General features: G+C 37.8%; 1 protein-coding gene across 4 annotated transcripts in view; it reads left to right on the top strand.

Moving 5' to 3' along the window:
* The window catches only part of PKNOX1 (PBX/knotted 1 homeobox 1), a 168560-nt gene that overhangs the window by 99193 nt on the left and 49780 nt on the right, over nucleotides 1-19587 (top strand). For 3 of the 4 annotated variants that reach the window (XM_043992726.1, XM_043992728.1, XM_043992727.1), the window contains one exon: nucleotides 13287-13414. In XM_043992726.1, the coding sequence (XP_043848661.1) occupies nucleotides 13287-13414 (128 nt within the window). Of the gene's footprint in view, nucleotides 1-7962; nucleotides 8056-13286; nucleotides 13415-19587 lie in introns of those variants that run through there. The other variant, XM_043992729.1, reaches the window with a different exon arrangement.

Here is a 19587-nt window from a genome sequence, read left to right as displayed (position 1 = left end):
AGCATGGGGGAGGGGTGGGTGACAATATGCAAACAACTATGTACAAACAAGCTATGTACTGGATAAATTGCTAAAAATCAATAGAGGGTGCACTGGATAAAACACTGGCCCTGGACTCAGGAGGACTGGAGTTCACATCCACCCTCAGACCCTTGACACTTACTAGCTGTGTGACCCTGGGCAAGTCACTTAACCCTCATTGTCCCGCCAAAATAAATAAATGAATGGAGGGAAGGTACTAGAATTAGGAGGGATTAGAAAAGGTTTCTTGTAGAAGGTGAGATTTTAACTGGAACTTGAAGAAAATCAGAGAAGTCAGGAAGTAGAGATGAGAAAGTAGAGCATTCCATGCAGTGAAAATGTCCAGAGTGAAAAGGTGGAATGTCTGGTTCAGGGCACAGTAAGAAGACCAGTGTCACAGGGTCAAATAGGACATCAGGTAGCAGTGGGGTGGGTATAAGATGTAAGACAGTAGAAAAGTGTTGGGAGCTGGGGGTGGGACATTAGGGGGGTAGGTTATGAAGGGCTTTGAATGCCAAACAGAGGATTTTATATTTGATCCTAAAAGTTATAAGAAGCCACTGGAGTTTGTTGAGAGAGAGAGAGAGAGAAAGAGAGAAAGAATGTGTGTGTGTGTGTGTGTGTGTGTGTGTGTGTGTGTGTGTGTTTTAAGGAGGAAGGTAACTTGGTTGGACCCATATTTTAGGAAAATTACTTTAGCAATAAGTTGAGAGTGGATTGGAGTAGGGAGAGATGAGGCACAGAGACCAACTATCAGGCTACTTCAGTAGTCCAGGTATGAGGAGATGAAGGCCTGCACTAGTGTGATGAGTGTCAGAGAGAAGAGGATGTATTTAAGAGATGTTACAGGTCAAACTAATAGGCCTTGGCAACAGATTGGATTGGAATTCACAGATTGCCTTCAGAAAGCTTGCAGATTCCCAGCCTGAACTGGAATGATATCGAATTTGAATGCTGTATTTTTGGGGGGCAATGATGCTCCCTTCAGATAGCAGTGACTCCAGGTGATATAAAACAGGACTAAGCATGGTCCAGCCATTTCCTTCAGAACTGAGAAGAATGGAGCCCTAACAAAATCCAAAATCAGAATAAAGGCTGTATGCTGAACAAACAAAAAAGGATTCCAGTATAAAAAACTATTAACGTGACAGGGACGTGCAAGACCCAGAAGAATAGAATGACTCCAAGACATCCATAAGAGAAGCCATAAAGAAAAAACAGCTTGGCATAAGTTCAATTAGAATTATTGGAGAAGATGAAGCAAGAGTTTTTGTGGATTTTTTTTTAAGTTTTAAAATTATTTTTTAAATCAAGTGAGCCTTGATGGGAAAAAGAAATGAGATTCATGGAAAGAATTGGAAAGAGAATTCACAACTTGGAACAAGAGGTACAAAACCTTACCCAAGAAATAAACTTTCTAAAAATTAATATGGCACAAACTTAAAAAAGAGAGAGCTCAGAGAATGTATCTTATACCAAAAAACAACTTTTAAAAATACCTGAAGGAGAGATGATTCAAGTGCCACTGGACTACCTGAAAGCCAGGATGAAAAAAAAATCTTATTTCAGGAATTCATTTTATTTTTTTAAAGTCCTCATCTCTTAGAACCTGAGGCTAAAGTGAAAATATAAAGAATCAACTGGTCACCTCCTGAAAGTATCACAAAAACAAAAACTCCCAGGAATAGAGAGCTTGAAATACAAAAGGCAAGCAATACAGGACAACAACCAAGAGAAACTGAGTATAATCCTTAGTTGGTAAAAAAACAAAAACCCTTTAATTAGAAGATTTCTAAGCATTTTTGATGAAAAGACTAGAACTTTATAGAAACTTTGAAATTCAAACACCAGAGTTAAGAGAAGTATAAGAAGGTAAACAAGAACAAACAACCATAAAGAACTGTTTACATTGTAATAGGGGAAAATAATACACATGTCCCCTCAGACCTTATTATCAAGGCCTTTCGAGGGAATTTAATGATACATAGCTCTTGGGAGTGGTTTTGTTATGTTTTGCTGATCTTAAAAAAAAAATGAAAAGTGAAGGGGAAAAAATACCCTGGCATGGGGGAAGAAGAGGAAGGATGGGGAAATTATCTTATAATTCAGGTGCACAAGTAAAAGTCTATACAAACATGAAGGGGTGGGGGCAGGCAACACTTGAACCTCACTTTCGTCTGTTCTGGTCATAGGGAAGAAGGCATACACACACATGAGTATAGGACCACAACAGGAAAATAGGCAGAAAAGAGGAGAGACAGGGAATTAAGAGGGATTCGTGCTAAGCAAAACACACTCAAAGGAGGGTGGATCTTGAAGAAAGATTTAATATAAGAAAAAGGATAATTTGACTAAGGGTAGGTTTCAGGGAGAGGGATAGGAGTAAGGGGGGAAAGAGAGGCAAGGGAAGAGAAATAAACTGCACTGGAACAGAGTACATTCTGCCTTCTTTATAAAGAGAGTGGAAAGCAAACAGTACAAAAAGAAGAGGATTTAGGGAATTGCAGTGATTTTTGTGAATGTCAATGGAAAGAACTCACCCACAAAACAAGAGCATAGATCAGATTAGAAGCTAGAATCGAAAAATGTTTACAAGAAATGCACTTGAAACAGAAAGCTACATGCAGCCAAAATAAGTACCTGGAACAAAATATAATGTGCTTCAGCTGAAATTAAAAGATGGGGTAGTAATCATGACCTCAGATAAGGCAACAGCAAAAGCATAGTTAATTAAAAGGGATTTAAAAGGAAACTACATTTTGCTGAAAGGTACCATAGAAGATGAATTAATATCCAGTGCTTAAGATTCATACCAAATGGCAGGATCTAAATACTTAAAAAGGAAAAACTAAATTAATTATACAGAGAAATAGGCAGTAAAACTGCAATGGCCAGGGATCTCAGGCAGCTATGGCGTGTGGTGGATAAGAGTGCCAGGCCTGGAGTAAGGAAGACATCTTCCTCATCACCAAATCTGGCATCAGACACTAGTTGTGTCACTTTGAGCAAGTTACTTAACCCTTTTAACCTCATTTCCCCATCTGTAAAATGAGCTGGAGAAGGAAATGGCAAACTACTCCAGTATCTTTGCCAAGAACACCCCAAAAGGGGTCATGAAGAGTTGAACACAACTGAACAACTATTTATCATGTGTTCTCTGTCTGTCCTGGGTATGTAGCTGCAGGTTCCCATCTAGGCCATGTCATAGAGGGCTGTTAATTGGCCTTCTTTACTAGACCTCCCTCCCCACTGCCTCCACTGTGATTCTTATTTCTCTGGCCTGGAAAAATGACTCACTGTGGGTTTCTTCTTGTATTTCCCAGTCACTACTAAGTCTGTTGCTCCTCTTCAGTCTTTATTGGAGTAGTTAGTGAGCTAGGCTGTATATTTCTGCTGATTCTTCTCATTTGGTGCCCTTGAATCCCAGCTTCTGGAGTGTTTCCTTGATGGGAATGACATTCTTATTTCCTGAAGATATAGTTACAAAACATAATATGAGAAATAACAAGCTGTTACCTGCCACTTTGGAGATAATGCCTTTCACCTGCAAGACCAGAGTCAATAATTAGGCTTCTAATACTCAGATCAGGACAAAAGCCTTACACATTTGGCCATCAAGTTGTAGGGACCCTGATAACCGTATTCTATCCTGTATTCAGTGGCTCTTGAAGGAGAACCAATATTGCTCTTTATCATCACAGGACCTTCGAGGGGTGGGACCCTAGTTAAATGTTATTATATACTAATCCAATAACTAGTTAACTCCCATTTCTTCCTCTCCTAAATCTTGTGATTCAGAGTTGTTAGTTGCCTGTGTCAAAACCGGCTTCCTTGCTATCACTCCCTCATATTTATTCCACCTCAGTCCAACCCCTCTAGAGTTCCTAATTTGCTAACCCTTCTTTACTTTTACCCTCTTGTATCTCTGTCAACAAAATTCTTTCTTTTCTTTTCCTTTTTTTTCTTAAGACAACTTTCACATTCCTTCCACTTTTGATCTTATGATCTTCATATATAGATAGATGCTTGGCTCCCTCTAGAAGGTATTTTATCTCTGATCCCCCCACTCCACTGCCAAGGGCATCTTTTCTGTTTCCTTCCAATAGTTTGGATTAGGGGACAGGGATTAGAGATCGCAATCTTAGATCTAGAGGTGGAAGAATATCAGAAGCCATCTAGCCCCCTAATTTTATGGATAAGGAAAACTGAGGCGGAGAGAAGATGATGGATTTGAAGCAGTACAGTGAGTTCCCTTCCAGAAACTCCTTCAAATATTTAGAAAATATACAAAATCCTGATAGGAAAATCCAGAAAAAAAAAATCATAGTCATCTGTGTAGCCCAGTGTGGCACAGACAAAGAAGGGAGGTCTGAGGATACTAGGAATGGGATCTGGCCAGGAGAATGCCTTGTTCAGAGCCCTACAGTACCCACGGAGAGGCTGTGAACCAAGGCAAGAGGTCCCAGACCCATTGGAACACTGCAAAGAGGACAGGTGCAAACTGGTAGCTCTGTTGCCAGTGGTTAAGTTCCATGTCACAGATCCATTTTGAACAGAGATGGGGACCTGCTCAGGGGAATGGCATTCCTGGGTAGAGAAACCCTGGGCTATTTATGGAGAAAGAAGGAAGTTCAGAATCTAGCAGCAGTGGTGATGTTGCTCACATAAGAGGTGCAGAGTAGACTCTCACTTTCCAGCTAGAATCTAGCCCAGCCAGCAGAGGAGTAACCAAGACCGGACTCTCAGACCAAAGAGGAGCCTAAATTCTGCCTTTCGGAACCAAAAGAAGCTTTCTGGCTGGCTATAGGGCAGAGTCCAGTGGCAAGTCTACTCTTATACCAACCCAAACACAGGTCAAGTTCAGACTGGGGTGAGAGGAGAAGGACAGCAATCAAACTTTGTCCTGGATCAGACCACTTTAGGAGCACTGAAAGCTTGCTCTCTGCCTGTCTGAAATCCTAGCTCAACACAACCCAAAAAAGCAGGAACAAGATCAGGCCAGACTTCCCTTCTAGAAGTTCCATCAAGCTCAGGCCTAATTCCAAGTCCAAAGTCAGGAAGTAGGCTGAGCAAATAAAAATCCCCACCATAATTCCATATTATGGTGGCAGGGATAGTCAAGATGCAAATGCAGAAGAGAATAACTCCAAAACATTGACCAGCAGTGCCTCAGAGGAAAAAACAACTTGGGCATAAACTCGATGAGAATTCTGAAAGAAATTCAATGAGCTTTTTAAAAGTTTAAAAACATTTTTATAAATGAATCAAGCAAAAAACAAAAAGGAAAGAGAAATTTGAGCTATAGAAGAAAGAATTAGAAAGTGAATTAAGGTACAAAACCTTGTTCAGGCAAAAAATTCCCTGAAAATTCAGATGGATAAAATAGAAGCCAATGATTCCATGAGACAACAAGAAATATCTAAATAAAATCAAAAGAATGAAAAAAGAAGAAAAATGTAACCTGGCTCAGCAAAAACTGACTTGGAAAACAGATTGAGGAAAAATAAAAAAAAGAATCATTGAAAAAACTGAATGCCATGACCAAAAATATAAAGCCTTAGATACACTGTTTCAAAAAATCTTAGAAGAAAATTCTTAGTACCTTCGGACCAAAAGGCAAAGTGGAAATAGAAAGAATGTGCTTGTCATATCCTGAAAGAAACCCCCAAAATGAAAACTTCCGGGAATATTAGGGCCAAAACCAAGAGTTTCTCGGTCGAAGGAAAAATAGTATAAGCAGGCAGAAAGAAAGAATTAAAATACCAAGGAACCTTTGTCTGGAGCACTCATGATTTAGCAGCAACCACCACTTCAGTTAAAGGAGCAGAGAATTTGGAATACTGTGTTCTAAAAAGCAAAGATTATGGGGCTTGCAGCAAAGAAGAACTTATCCAACAAATTGAATATAATGCTACAGAGGAAAAAATGGATCTTTATTGAAATAGAGACTTTCAAGCATTTCTGATGAAAAGATTAGAACTGTGGACAAACTTTGAAGTTGAAACGAGAGTGGAGAGAAATAGAACAAGATAAACATGAATGAACAATAATAAAGGACTAAACAAGGATAAACTGTTTATATTCAAATAGGAGGAGATGATATATGCGTCCCATCTGATCTTTAGCATCATCAGGGTTTAGGATCTAGTTAGACAAGGCCTGAGAATCGTTCTACAAAAGAATAGAAAAAGGAATACACTGTGTGTAAGAGAAAGGGAGGTTGTCTCACATAATCAAGGTACACAAACATACATATATACAAACAAGGAGGAGGGGAATGGCTGACATTGAACCTCTTATCCGAACTGCTCAAAAGAAGGAAGAAGCAGCACACACTCACTGAGTTAGGTACAGAAATATATTTCACTTAATAGGGAAATAGGAGAGAAAAGGAAGGAGGGGTAATTAGATGTAAAGTAGATTAAGAGGGAGATTAGTCTTAACCAAAACAAACTGTAAGGAGTTTATACCAAATATGCCAAAACCATAACTTTTCGAGGTGGCAAAGCATGGGAATCTGAGAAGGTATCCACAAACCGGAGAATGGATGAACAAATTATGGTATATAAATATGATGAAATACTGTTGTGATGAACTCTAGTCAGTACAGTGAGTGACCAACTGGGATTCCAGAGGACTAATGATGAAACATGCTCTCTACCTCCTGATAGAGAAATGAAAGACTTGGGATACAAAATGAGACACATTGGGGTGGGGGAGAGAACATGGCCAATGTGGAAATTTGTTTTGATTTACTATACATGTTTGTAAAGGGTTTTCTTTTTTTGTGTGTGTTTGCAGTTGGGAGAAGAAGGTTCAGATGAGTGGGTCAGAAGGCTTATTTTTGGTTAATTAAAGCAAATAAAATATTTACAGATGAGGAAAGAGTCATCAAAATTAAGTTACTTGCCCATAATGATGCAGCCAATGAGTGTCACAGGCTTTGTTATATTGTTCTTTTCACTTATTTGTCACTGAGTATATCTTTTTTCTGGTTGTTTGCTTTGTGTCAGTTCATATAAGTCTTCTCATGGTTTTTAAGGTTTGAATTATCCAAGCATGAGGTGAAAAATTGGAGTTCTTTGAATTAATGAATGAATAGAAAAGCATTTGTTACATATTTACTATGTGCCAAGCACTGTGTTAAGCCCTGGGAATATAAAAAGAGAATCAACACAGTCCCTGCTCTCAAGGAGTTCATATTCTAATGCAAGGCAACAGATAGAGGAGTTCAGCTGCAGGATAAATGGGATGACCCTGTGTAGCAGCAATACAGATGGTAATACCTATTTCTTGGTGTCATTTCCCTTGATAAAGCCCTATCCTTTCATTACTTCAAACCACTTGATACCGGTGACTCTTTCCTGGTCTTCAGTAGCTATGGCTGTTGTGGGAGCTGCAGCACCTGCACAGGCAGTTTTGGTCCAGGTTCTGGACAATTGCTGTAAGAACCAGGCTGGAAGCAGGGCAGTTGGCCTGTAAAATACTGCTATTTCTGGGGCTTTTCGGAGTTTCCTAGCTTTGCACATGCTGTTTCCTATCTTTCTCTCAGGGCTTTTGTTATTTTGGCCAGGCTGGCTTGCCTGGATCACTTTTAGTTCTGGTTCTCTCTCTTTATCACTGAGGTAACCCTTATTTGTATATTACTTAGGTTAATGGGCTTTCTTTTTTACATACATTTCTTTTGTGACTGCTCTTATCTGTGATGATGAAAATTAGTAGTGCTACTAGTGATTCACTTTTAGAGACTGCATAATAACTTACAAATAAATTTCATCATGACTGTCTTGTAAAGTAGGTTTTATTATTCCCATTTTTACCTTTTTTGCAGAATTTTAATTTTTGTTATTCCGAACTTGACAAGTATCAACAAACATGAACACTTATTATCTCTATTTTACAGATGGGGAAAACTAAGGCTCAGAAAGGTTAAGTGATATGCCCATGGCCATTTCATCTAGTAAGTGTTGGATCAAGGATTTGAATCCAAATTCCTAGTGCTCTTCCATGCTACACTGTTACATCTCTAATAGGGTAATAAGCTCAAAACATCTTAATATTCTTCCCATTTTATTTTCTTCATCATGCTTTAGTGAAGTTGAGCCATTTTGTCCCCCATTTCATAGATGCAAGGAAAGGGGGAAATGTCTTGCTCATATTGCCAATTTTAATAGTAAAGCAATGTGTAGAATGCAGGTTTTTTATGTTTCAGATTAGTGCCCTTCTTGCTATACTTTGTTGTCTTCCTTTACACTCAATAGGGAAATCAGGAAATTTTTAGTACTCTTGATTTACCACTTTCATTTTTAAAAAGTAGAAATGCTTTAGATATTATTAACAGCATATTGAAGGAAGCTTGCTTTGATGCTCATGATACACAACCAGTCAACCTTTTTACAATGGAACCATTTTGTCAAGACATCTGTTATTTTCAAAACTGATCCTATTAGTTGTTGAAGTTGATCTGATTTGATGGGTTAAATAACCAGGATTATCAGATTGTCCATATTTTGATCAAGAAGGAAGCATAAAATGATGAAAAAAATGAAATAAAAGTAGGCCAGAAGAGGCAGCTAGGTGGCGCAGTGGATAGAGCACCGGCCCTGGAGTCAGGAGGACCTGAGTTCAAATGCGGCCTCAGACACTTAACACTTACTAGCTGTGTGACCCTGGGCAAGTCACTTAACTCCAATTGCCTCACTTCAAAAAAAAAAAAGTAGGCCAGATTAATTCTTATCATTTACTCTCATTTTGCCCAAGGGTGCAATAATGTGCAATTCATAGCATTTCCTGCCACACCTCCCCAATGATCCTCCTGAAGAGCTGCATTAGAGACTGGAAAAAGCTGTAGATGTGCCAATTAAGATGATTTTTTTTCAACTAATTTTATATTTTCAATGATGTATCCACATAAGGGAATAAAGACAGAACAAAGTCCTATCACAAAATTTTATTAGTTTAGCCCTGTCTGAGGAGCATGACCAGCTTTGAAAAGTTTAGAAAACTAATGTTAAAGGCACCGGTACTCACCAGCTTGCTTAAGAATAATTTCATTGATGATGCTAATGATTGAAATGAAGTTAAAGATACTCGGGAAATCTCTGAAATAACTGAGGAAACCAAAAATGATGATATGTTCTAAGGTGAACGTGATGGTGAAGGCAATATTCAGTTACTTTAATACCAGTTTATAGGTGAAAGGAACAGAGGAGCACTATTAAGAGAATCAAGCCAATATGAAACAAATACTGGGTCGTTATGATTAGTGCTCTCCTATTTCCACAATGGTGGGATACCATATGACTTTATCATCAGCACTACAGTGTTCAAGGTGAACAAAGCCAAGATAATGTACTTGAAGGATAGGAACACCATGAAATGCCACTATACTGTAAAGTTTGGGGGCATATAGCATATGAGCAGTATGGCACTGATAGCAAAGTCTCAGTACATGCCCTCTTCTTCTCCAGGTAGTACTCTTCCATCATTTTGTCCTCTTGCCCCTGGAAGGTGATGATTATTAGGGCCACCATAAGGTAGACCACATAAAAGATAGGCATTTCTATGCAGTTGCTGTTGCTCAGGCCCTGGTCTTCCTCAATCACATCCACAGAATTCTAACTTGTGGCCAGCCCTCTGTGGACACAGTGTGAAGAGTCAACTAGATCCAGATGATGTTGTCATAGTGGAAATTATGGTGTTTCCATTTACTCTTCCATCTTATTTTCTCATGATCTGCATAGTTGATTATGCATTCCTTTCCATGTGTATGAAGTTTTCTATAAAATAAAACAATTTCCCCTTGAAGAATTGGAATGTGATGATAGCAAAGATGAACATCAAGAGCTTATCAAGTTTTGTGTTTTTGTTACTTAGTGGTTTTGATCAATATTTCATATGGTTGTTGATAGTTTGCAATTCTTTTAAAAACTTTGTTTACAGGGCAGCTAGGTAGCGCAGTGGATAGAGCACTGGCCCTGGAGTCAGGAGGACCTGAGTTCAAGTCTGACCTCAGACACTTGACACTTACTAGCTGTATGACCCCGGGCAAGTCACTTAACCTCCATTGCCCCACCGAAAAAAAAAAAAAAAACTAACAAAAAACAAAACTAACAAAAAAAACTTGTTCACATCTTTTCATTGCTTATTTATTAAGTAGTGTCTATTGATTGTGTTAATTACCTATAAATATAGATAAAATTGCTGGCTACCCACTCCAGTATTGTATAACCTTTCTTCCACTGTACCCAATTGAAGCTGTCCTCTCCAAAGTTACCAGTGATTTTTTTTTTTACTTAAAGAAAAATTCTCAATCTAGGTGCCACAGAAGAGTAGTTCCATACACATAACAGAACAAAAGGGATTCTGTATGATATTCTAAGTCTGTTTCATTCCATTTGCTTAATATACATATGTGTATATACATAAAATAATTTTTATACATTACTTTAAAAACCATCCTTATTTTTGATTCCTTATAAATGTGCTTCTGTTTATTTTTTTTTTAATGTTTCAATGGTCCTCTTTTTTAGGAGTCATAATTGCCCTTCCATTTAAAAAAAAAGGGAAAAACATTAAAAAATTAGTATAGTTGAACAAAACTAATTAGCTCAGTAGACATGTCCAAAAATATTTGTCTCCTTCTGTCCTCTACATAATCATCCACCCCCTTCCAGTTACTCAAATTTATTTATTTTAGATAACCTCTGAAAAGATATGCTAACATAGAGATGGTACACATACATATACACAGGAAGATACATGCATACATACATATGCATATTTATACATTTTTATAGACAAACTCTTTGGAAATATATTTATGCATAATGTATGTATATATCTACATACACACATATATCTTCTATATTACAGGCAAAGTTTTTGGAAAAGCCATTTACAGTGGTCGCTTCTATTTCCTTACATCCCACTATTTGCCAATATGGATTTTCAGATTTCTCTATGACAAATAAAGAAGTATCATCATTCTTCCAGTCACGCACATTCATGATTTTAGAATCACCCTCAACTCTTTCCTCTTCCCCACTTTTCCCACTCCATTCCAATCAGTTACCAAGTCTTGACAGTTATATTTCCATGCTATCTCTTACATCTATTGCCTTCTTTTCAATCACATAGTCACCACCACCCTAGTTCAAATTTTCATTATCTCTTACCTGGATTATTGCAGTAGCCTCTTCATTCACCTACATGCTTCTAGTCTCTCCCCTTTCATTGTCCAAAATAAAGTCTTCTAAAAGCTCAATTCTGAATACATAAATCCCCCGTTCAGGAAATTTCATTGGCCATTAACAATAAAACAAAAACTGCTACATGGTGTTTGAAGCCTTTCAAAATTTTATTCCGGGGGCAGCTAAATGGCACAGTGGATAAAGCACCAGTCCTGGAGTCAGGAGTACCTGAGTTCAAATCCGGCCTCAGACACTTAACACTTACTAGTTGTGTGACCCTGGGCAAGTCACTTAACCCCAATTGCCTCACTAAAAAAAAAAAAAATTTATTCTGCCTTACCATTTTAAGCTTCTACACCATTGTTCTCTTTCATATACTTTACAAGCCAGTCAGACTCAGAGGGACCTCAGAGGCCACTTGAGCTAAGGTGTCCTGGAGATCCCGGTATTACAGATTTTGAGCTGGCAGGATTGTAGATTCCATCTTGTCCATTTGATAGGTGAGGAGATTGAAACTTGAGGAAGTTAAGTGACTTGCCCTGGGTCACACAAACGATGACTAAGGTTGGATTTAAGGCTGTGACACAATGGAGAGTACTGGCTCTGGAGTCCAGGGGCTCAGTTGAAAACCTTTTACCTCTTCTCTGTGTAATCTTGGGCAAATCGTTTAACCTCTCAGGACCTTAGTTTCCTTGTATTGGATCTGAGGAGGCTGGCCTAGATGCCTCTCAGCTCTAAATCTGTGTGTAATCTAGTGATTTCAACTCAGGGTTTCTGACTCTAAATTCGCTGAACTATGCTGCTTCTGGACCCAACAAATCCAAAGTGGTTCATCCAAACTTTGTCTGAAAACCTCTACTGAGGGGAATAACTATTACATACTGAAGCAGCACATACCACTTTTGGATGTCTCTTTAAAGTTTTCTTGGGGCAGCTAGGTGGCGCAGTGGATAGAGCACCGGCCCTGGAGTCAGGAGTACCTGGGTTCAAATCCGGCCTCAGACACTTAACACTTACTAGCTGTGTGATCTTGGGCAAGTCACTTAACCCCAACTGCCTCACTAAAAAAAAACAACAACAACAAAAAAAAGAAGTTTTCTTTACTTCTGGCCTAAATTTACCTTTCTTGCAATTTCTACCTATTACTTTGAGTTTTGCGCTTTAAAACTATAAAAAAGATAGTAACTAAATGCTAGCGTTAACAAATAACTAATATTTCATTGTGGGAAAATTTTTGTTTATTCTATAATCCTAAATTTTAAGAATATATCATAGGAGTAAATTTCAGTCTTTTTAATAATTTGTAATATATTGCATTTTAAACTTTTTAAAATAGAACATACAACTTTGACTTATTCATTTGTTCTTTGTTATTATAGTATTAGGAGTTATCAAACACTAGTCTCCAAAAAATTAGAAATGAGTACTATATAGATGCAATGGAGAGAGACATGATATATATGAACAAGCTGCAACAATGAAAAAAGTTTTTGGTATTCCTACTGGATAGATGTTTAATCTGTATTCTCTAGAGGTACCCTTGAGATGTTGGGAAAAAAATGAAGGAGTTCATTTGGTCAACTCCTTGAAGGAAAGTATGGAAGAACATAGACAAGTCTCCCATAGGAGGCTCAGGCATGAATAGCTTGCGATCTATACTATTGAAGGAAACCTCAAAAAAACAATGAAATCATTGATACAATTAGTATGTAGTGACAGGATATAGTAGGAAGAATAAGGTTTGGGGGTTTTTTTGGTGGTATGATGTAGATGTCTTTTCAAATGTTGAATTATGTTGTATTTGAGCAAATTAAAAAATAAGGAACATACTTCTATATTTCCCATGCAGTGGTAATTCTAGTTCTTAAACAGAATACTGAAATTCTATGATTGTTATTTTATTTATCAAAAAGTGACAGATTAAAAGGAGTGAGTGTTGGGCTTTTGGGTATAATTGCTATATTATATCAAAGTACTAGCAGCTTATTACTTTTTATTTGATAGTTATTTGAAAAGTAAACACTCTTCATCAGTTTGTCAAAGGTGACAAGGGATATCCTTCTCCTTTTACAGATGCAAGTAGTAACAGAGTTTAAAACTGAGCAGGAGCCAAACTGTTCTGACCCTGATGCAGAAGGAGTGAGCCCTGCTCCTGTGGAATCCCAGACACCAATGGATGCAGATAAGCAGGCCATTTATAGGTAGCTGCTTCAACTAAAATACAATGTATTTGGTTTTTTTGGTTTCAGTTATTTTTTATTTTAAATATGTTGGGGTAGGGATAGGGGAAATACGTAGAGCATAAAGCATTAATCAGGATGAAGATGTTATGTAGGTTGTTATAAAAGATAAAATGACCATATAAGTGAAAAAATCAGATTTTAGTATTTCTTATATCTGTTCATTTTGAAATATATTAATTGTGTTAAATTTCAAATTGATATAAGTATGATATCTTTAAGGTTAGTTAAAATTTAATTACTATAATTCAACTTACAATGTTAACTTTTTAATTTTTTTATAATGTTAACTTTTTAAATTATAGTGATTCATTTCATAAGATAGCACATTTTAAATAAGCTATTAAACATATGCTGTTTTTAATTTATGAAGTCATATTTTGGGGGGGGAAATTACTGGGGGCCTGGATATATTTATTTCTGAAAAAAAACTACTATCCTTGACATAGTCTTCCAATTTCATCACATAATTTTGTAGTTTTATTGAGTTTTAGATAGTTTTCCCCTAGGTCTTTTGCAAGACTGGACATTTCTTTTAACCATGTCAAATTATAATTACTTGATTCATTTGTGGTCTTCTAACTTGTTTTCAAGGTAAAGAACTTTTTTTTCTAGGTCTTCTGGGCAAAAGTGAGTTCATTAATTTGCTACAATATAAACTTTCTTTACCTTCACAAAATTATAGTTAATGAAATAAAGCTAGAAAAATAATTAGCTATGAACTTTTAGTAAGTAATTTTTCTTTATGTCTGACTCTTAGTGACTGCGTTTGGGGTTTTCTTGGCAGAGATACTTCTCCATCTCATTTAATAGATGAGGAACTGAGGCAAAGAGGGTTCAGTGACTTGTCCAGAGACACGTAGCTAGTAAGTGTCTGAGGCCATATTTGAACTCAGGAAGATGAGTCTTCTTGACCCCAAGCTCAATATTGTATCCACTGTACCACCTAACTTCCCTTTTAATAACTAATAGGGAGTGGCAAAGAGTGTTAGAAGTAAAATTTAAGCAAGGATTTCCAACAAAAATAGTGATGTGAAAGATTCCATATAACAACCCTGAAAAATATAGTCTCTGAAAAATAAATAGAGATATCAGGTGAAACAAAGTAAAACCAAAGAGAAACACCAGTAGGTTACTTCATACATTCTAGAACTGCACAAGAAGATGGTCAGAAGCCTGAGGCCACACAAAAAGGCCCTGAAGGCAGCTCCATCCTTCACATGTCTTGTCTGAAGCCACAGGGATCTAAGTCAAGACCTTTTGGAGCCATAGCAAGAGATATAGTCAACTGCATCTAGATTATGCAATGAAACCAATGACCGATATGCCCAGTGTGCCTTGAGGCACAGCAGGAGGCCAGCAAGATTTCTGATTTCTGGTTGAGACCTGTCAGGGTCAATCCAGGAATAAACCAATTGCCAGGAGGTGACTACATATTGGAAAAGGGAGATGAGGCCAAGGCCAGTGCCAACATTGAGCTCAAGAAGAAAGAGGCTGACAGCTGGACTTGCTTTATTCCCCTGGCCCGGCTCCTTGTCTAAAACTAAGCCTGTAGAAGAAAGCAGGAAGAGGATCAGGACCCAACTACCCTATTCAGTACTACAGTAGGGTGGGAATATTGGTATCCAAACTACAGTGGAGACAGGATCTGGGCCTGGCCACTCTATCCAGCAGTGAGAAGAAGGACAGAGCCTGACTGTGGCATAAAGTCCCAATTCAGCAACTGAGGCTGGAAATGAGAGCAAGCAGAAGAAAACTCTAAATACAATACTATGGGTTAAAGAAAGCCAAAAGCCAGAAAGAGAATAACTCCACAATAAAGACAAGCAGAGGCTAAGAAAAAATGACTCGGCCTCAAGGACTCCAAGAGTAGCTTAAAGAAATGAAGCAAGAGATTGAAAAAATGAAATTAGAATGCACGAGAAAAAAACCATTGAAAGAACAGCTTAGCACAGAAAGTGAGAAGCTTTAAACAAGCAGTAGGCAACCTAAAAAATAGGAAGAAATACCAAATTGATAGCCATAGAATAGCAAATTATGGCAATTCTGAGATTCCTTTGACTTGGCAAAGATGAGAAAAAATAAAGATGGCGATTATTGAAGGAGCTATGGGAGGGCAGTCATAATAATAAACAGCATATTGATGGAGATGTGAATTGGTCCAAACTCGTCTGGAAAGAAATTCAAATTTTTACTCAAGGGCAGAGCCAAGATGGCCGAGGAAAGGCAGTGATTTTCCTGAGCTTGCCCCAAGACCCCTCCAAATTCCTTCAAATTATGCTACAAGACAATTCCTGGAGCAGCAGAACCCACAAAAACACAGGGTGAAATAATTTTCCAGCCAAAGAAAACTTAGAAGGTCAGCAGGAAAGGTCTGTTGTACTGGGGTGAGAGTAAAGTACAGTCCAGCACAGGCCATGCTAGTACAGACCCAGACCCAGCTCCAGCAAAACAGGAGCAGGCCTTGGGAGCCTCTGAATCAGCAAGGGCAGCAACTGTTTCTGGAAGACTTAGCCCACAGACAGTAATGGGGTCGAAAAGTTGTCCAGAAGTAGATTACAGAAATCTCTTTGCTACCACTGAGGCAGGACTGTTCTTTTGCTCATACACAGATCCAAGTTGAAGTCTTGGATGGCGGTCCCAGGCTGGGGAGGAACACAAGCACACTGGAGCATGTGGCCACAGTGGAGTGGGACTCTGTTCATAGTTCCAGGGCATAAAAGTAGTTCTTTGGTTGCTTGCAGACCAGAGAGAACAGGCCAAGAGAGTAGTAAACATGCCTCTACTTAAATCTATACTCAAAAATACTGGGCTTACCTTTTTTACTTAACAATACTAGTGCTGGACACATAAAGAGTTCAAAATCCAAGGGAAGGTACTCCTATGTACAAAAATATTAATAGCATCACTTTTTGTTGTAACAAAAAAACCTCAAAAGTGGGAACCCATTGACTGGGTATAAGGCAGAAGAATGAGCCAGTCTCAAAGCCAGAACATGTGGATACAAGTCTCATAACCTCTCTGATCCAGGCAACTCTCTAAGAAAAGTTACAGAGAAAAAACTGACCTGTATTGGTTAGAAACTGTAGTTTCTTGCTTGGGGTAGGAAGAAATGAAATTAACAGATGAGAGTAAAGATGCTCTCAAAGTCAAGAGAAGCAGGACTTGAACCTGAGGAGGTCTTCGAACTTAGAACTGGGACTGTGTGTGCCAGTCCTACTGGGAACTGAGCTAAACTGTAAACCTAATCCCCTTCTTCTTCCTCTTCCTCTTCCCCTTCCCAGAGAATGGGTTGTGTAGGGGGAAGAGGATTATGCCTCCCACGTCGGGGGGAGTATGTTTGTATATTTGCGATTATGCCTTTGAAGTAAATTTTCCTTTGTAAAATCTAATATCACTGGTAGTAATTAAATGGAACTGGGGTGAAAGGGCTACCTCCTATATTTGGGAGAACACCATTGGTTGGGGCTAATGCCATTTTCAGAGAGCCTGAACATTCCTGTGCTCCTTAAAGATTTTCAGAGGATCCTGGAGGAAGGGTAAAAAAAATATATACCTGGTTTTACAAGCAGTGGGGGGGGGGGAATCAGGGTGTTATATATAATACCATTTACATAGCACTTTGGGGGGGGGCAATGAGGGTTAAGTGACTTGCCCAGGGTCACACAACTAGTGTCAAGTGTCTGAGGCCAGATTTGAACTCAGGTCCTCCTGAATCCAGGGCCAGTGCTTTATCCACTGCACCACCTAGCTGCCCCCTACATAGCACTTTAAGATTTGCAAAGCATTTTACAAATTTGTCTCAGTATAGCCTCACAATAATCATGCAAGATAGGTACTATTATTATGCCCACTTCAGAGGTGAGGAAACTGAGGCAGACCACTGTCAAGTTCATTGACTTGGCCAGGGTATCACAGCTAGTGTCTGAGGCAGGATTGGAACTCAGTTGCCTCTAATAGATATGCTATAAGAATAAGGCCCTGGGATGGTACAGTGAATGAAAAAATACTTCTACAAACCCACTTTCTGTTTTTAAATGTTTCTGAAGGTCAGTCTGCAAAAAGAAAAGCAAGATCTTATCAGTGCTTTTGGGACCAGACTGAAATCTGTAGACACATTTTAACAAAAGCATAAGTATCAGATAAAGAAGATCACGCACATGCGTGTACACACACATACACACACAGAGCTGGAGAAGATGTCGAAAGGGATATTACACATAATTGAAGCATATATGTAAATCCTGAAATGAAAAAACTCACACTATCATCTTAACTGAAAAAGCAATAAAGCCTAACCCTTATTTTATCAAATCTCATAAGACTATATAATCTGAAGACTGAGTGGGTCTCTATGAGATTTGGATTCGTATGTTAGGGGTAGAAACTAAAAGAAAAACTCAAGCTTTAATGTTCTTGAGATTGAAGACTGGTAAATAGTAGAATAGTAGAAATCTTTAGGTCTGGTTGACCTAAACTGATACAGAGGACAAAAAGAAAAAGTTCTCTGAACTTCTCAATCTGAAAGATGGAAAGAAGGTGACAAGAAATTTGAAATGTTGAAAAAAATTTTTTTCCTAAAACAATTCTTTTACTTCCCTGAGTGCTGTTTAACTACTGTGTTTTTTCAGATGAATATTTACTCACATTACTTCAGTGTTCCATACTAGTATATGTGTTAGCTAAATGAGTTACCTATGCAAAGAATTTCCTGTATAAGGGTTCTAATGTAGGATAAATTCATATTGGTTATCGGTTAAGTTGTGCCATATTAAAAGAGCCAAAATAAAATACATCATTCAATTTTGCATTTGCCCATGCATCTGGGCTATTTGTGTCATTTAAATTTTAGCAATGGACATTTTTTGTTAATATCTCTAAGAGTTGTCTCAAGGTTTTCATAGCTTGTTAAAAAATCATATTTTAGACATGTCCCCTGACAGAAATGGAATATTTGCAGAAAAGGTAAACATATGTCTTTTTTCATGATAGAGATTGATATGAATTAGATAATCTAAATTTGACATAATATTTAGCTTGGTTTTATGACTTCCCATTGATAATGCTTTTAAGGTGTACTATCCAGGACTTGATCGGTCTTCTCATGCTGCCAAAAAGTAAAGACTGTGTTTAGTAAAAATAATCATTCATTATTCTTTAAATTGTTAATAAATATCAATATAAATTAAGTCATATGCACCAAAAAGTACTATTATTTTTAATTTTTTAATAGATAATTTTGATTACGTGAAATTGAAAGGCTTTTACATAAACACAACCAATGTAATTAGGATGAGAAGAGAAGCAATTGACTGGGGGAAAAATGTCTTTGTATCAAGTATCACTCACCATGGTCTGATATCCAAGAAATATACATATGTATGTTTATAAATACACACATACCTACTTGTCTAGATAAGAACAAAAGCCATTTCCTAAAAGATAAGCGTTCAAAGGATATGAACTAAATAGTTCTTAAAAGAATTTCAAACTATTAACAACCATAAAAGAATGCTCCAAATTGCTATTAAGAGAAATATAGATCAAAACTACTCTGATGTTTCACATCATGCCCTGCAGATTGACAAAGATGATAAAAGATGACAGTAGTCAATGTGGTAGGGGTTGTGAAAAGACAGACACACTTATACATTGTTGGGGGAACTATGAATATGTCGGGCAACTAGGTGGCACAGTGGATAGAACACCAGGCCTGAAGCCAGGAAGACTCATCTTCTTGAGTTCAAATCTGGCCTCAAACATTTACTAGCGATATGAGCTATATGACCCTGGGTAAGTCACTTAACCCTGTTTGCCTCAGTTTCCTCATCTGTAAAATAAGTTGGAGAAGGAAATGGCAAACCACTCCAGTATCTTTACCAAGAAAACCCCAAATGGCTCACAAAGAATTGAACACAACTGAATGACATCAACAACAAATGCATTTGTCCCCCTAATCTGGAAAGCAGTTTAGTATTAAACAAAGAAATTGATGCAGAGATATACCTGTAGGAAGTCAATGACCAAAAAATGTCCTGTATAGACCAAAATATTTCTAGCACCTGGAAACAATGTAGAGGCTCATTGATTGGAGAATGGTTAAAAAAAATATGGGGAGGGGCAGCTAGGTGGTG

This window comes from Dromiciops gliroides, chromosome 3 (assembly GCF_019393635.1).
Source record: "Dromiciops gliroides isolate mDroGli1 chromosome 3, mDroGli1.pri, whole genome shotgun sequence".
NCBI lineage: Eukaryota > Metazoa > Chordata > Mammalia > Microbiotheria > Microbiotheriidae > Dromiciops > Dromiciops gliroides.
Note: the sequence above shows the minus strand (reverse complement) of the source record. Positions and strands in the feature narration are given on the sequence as shown.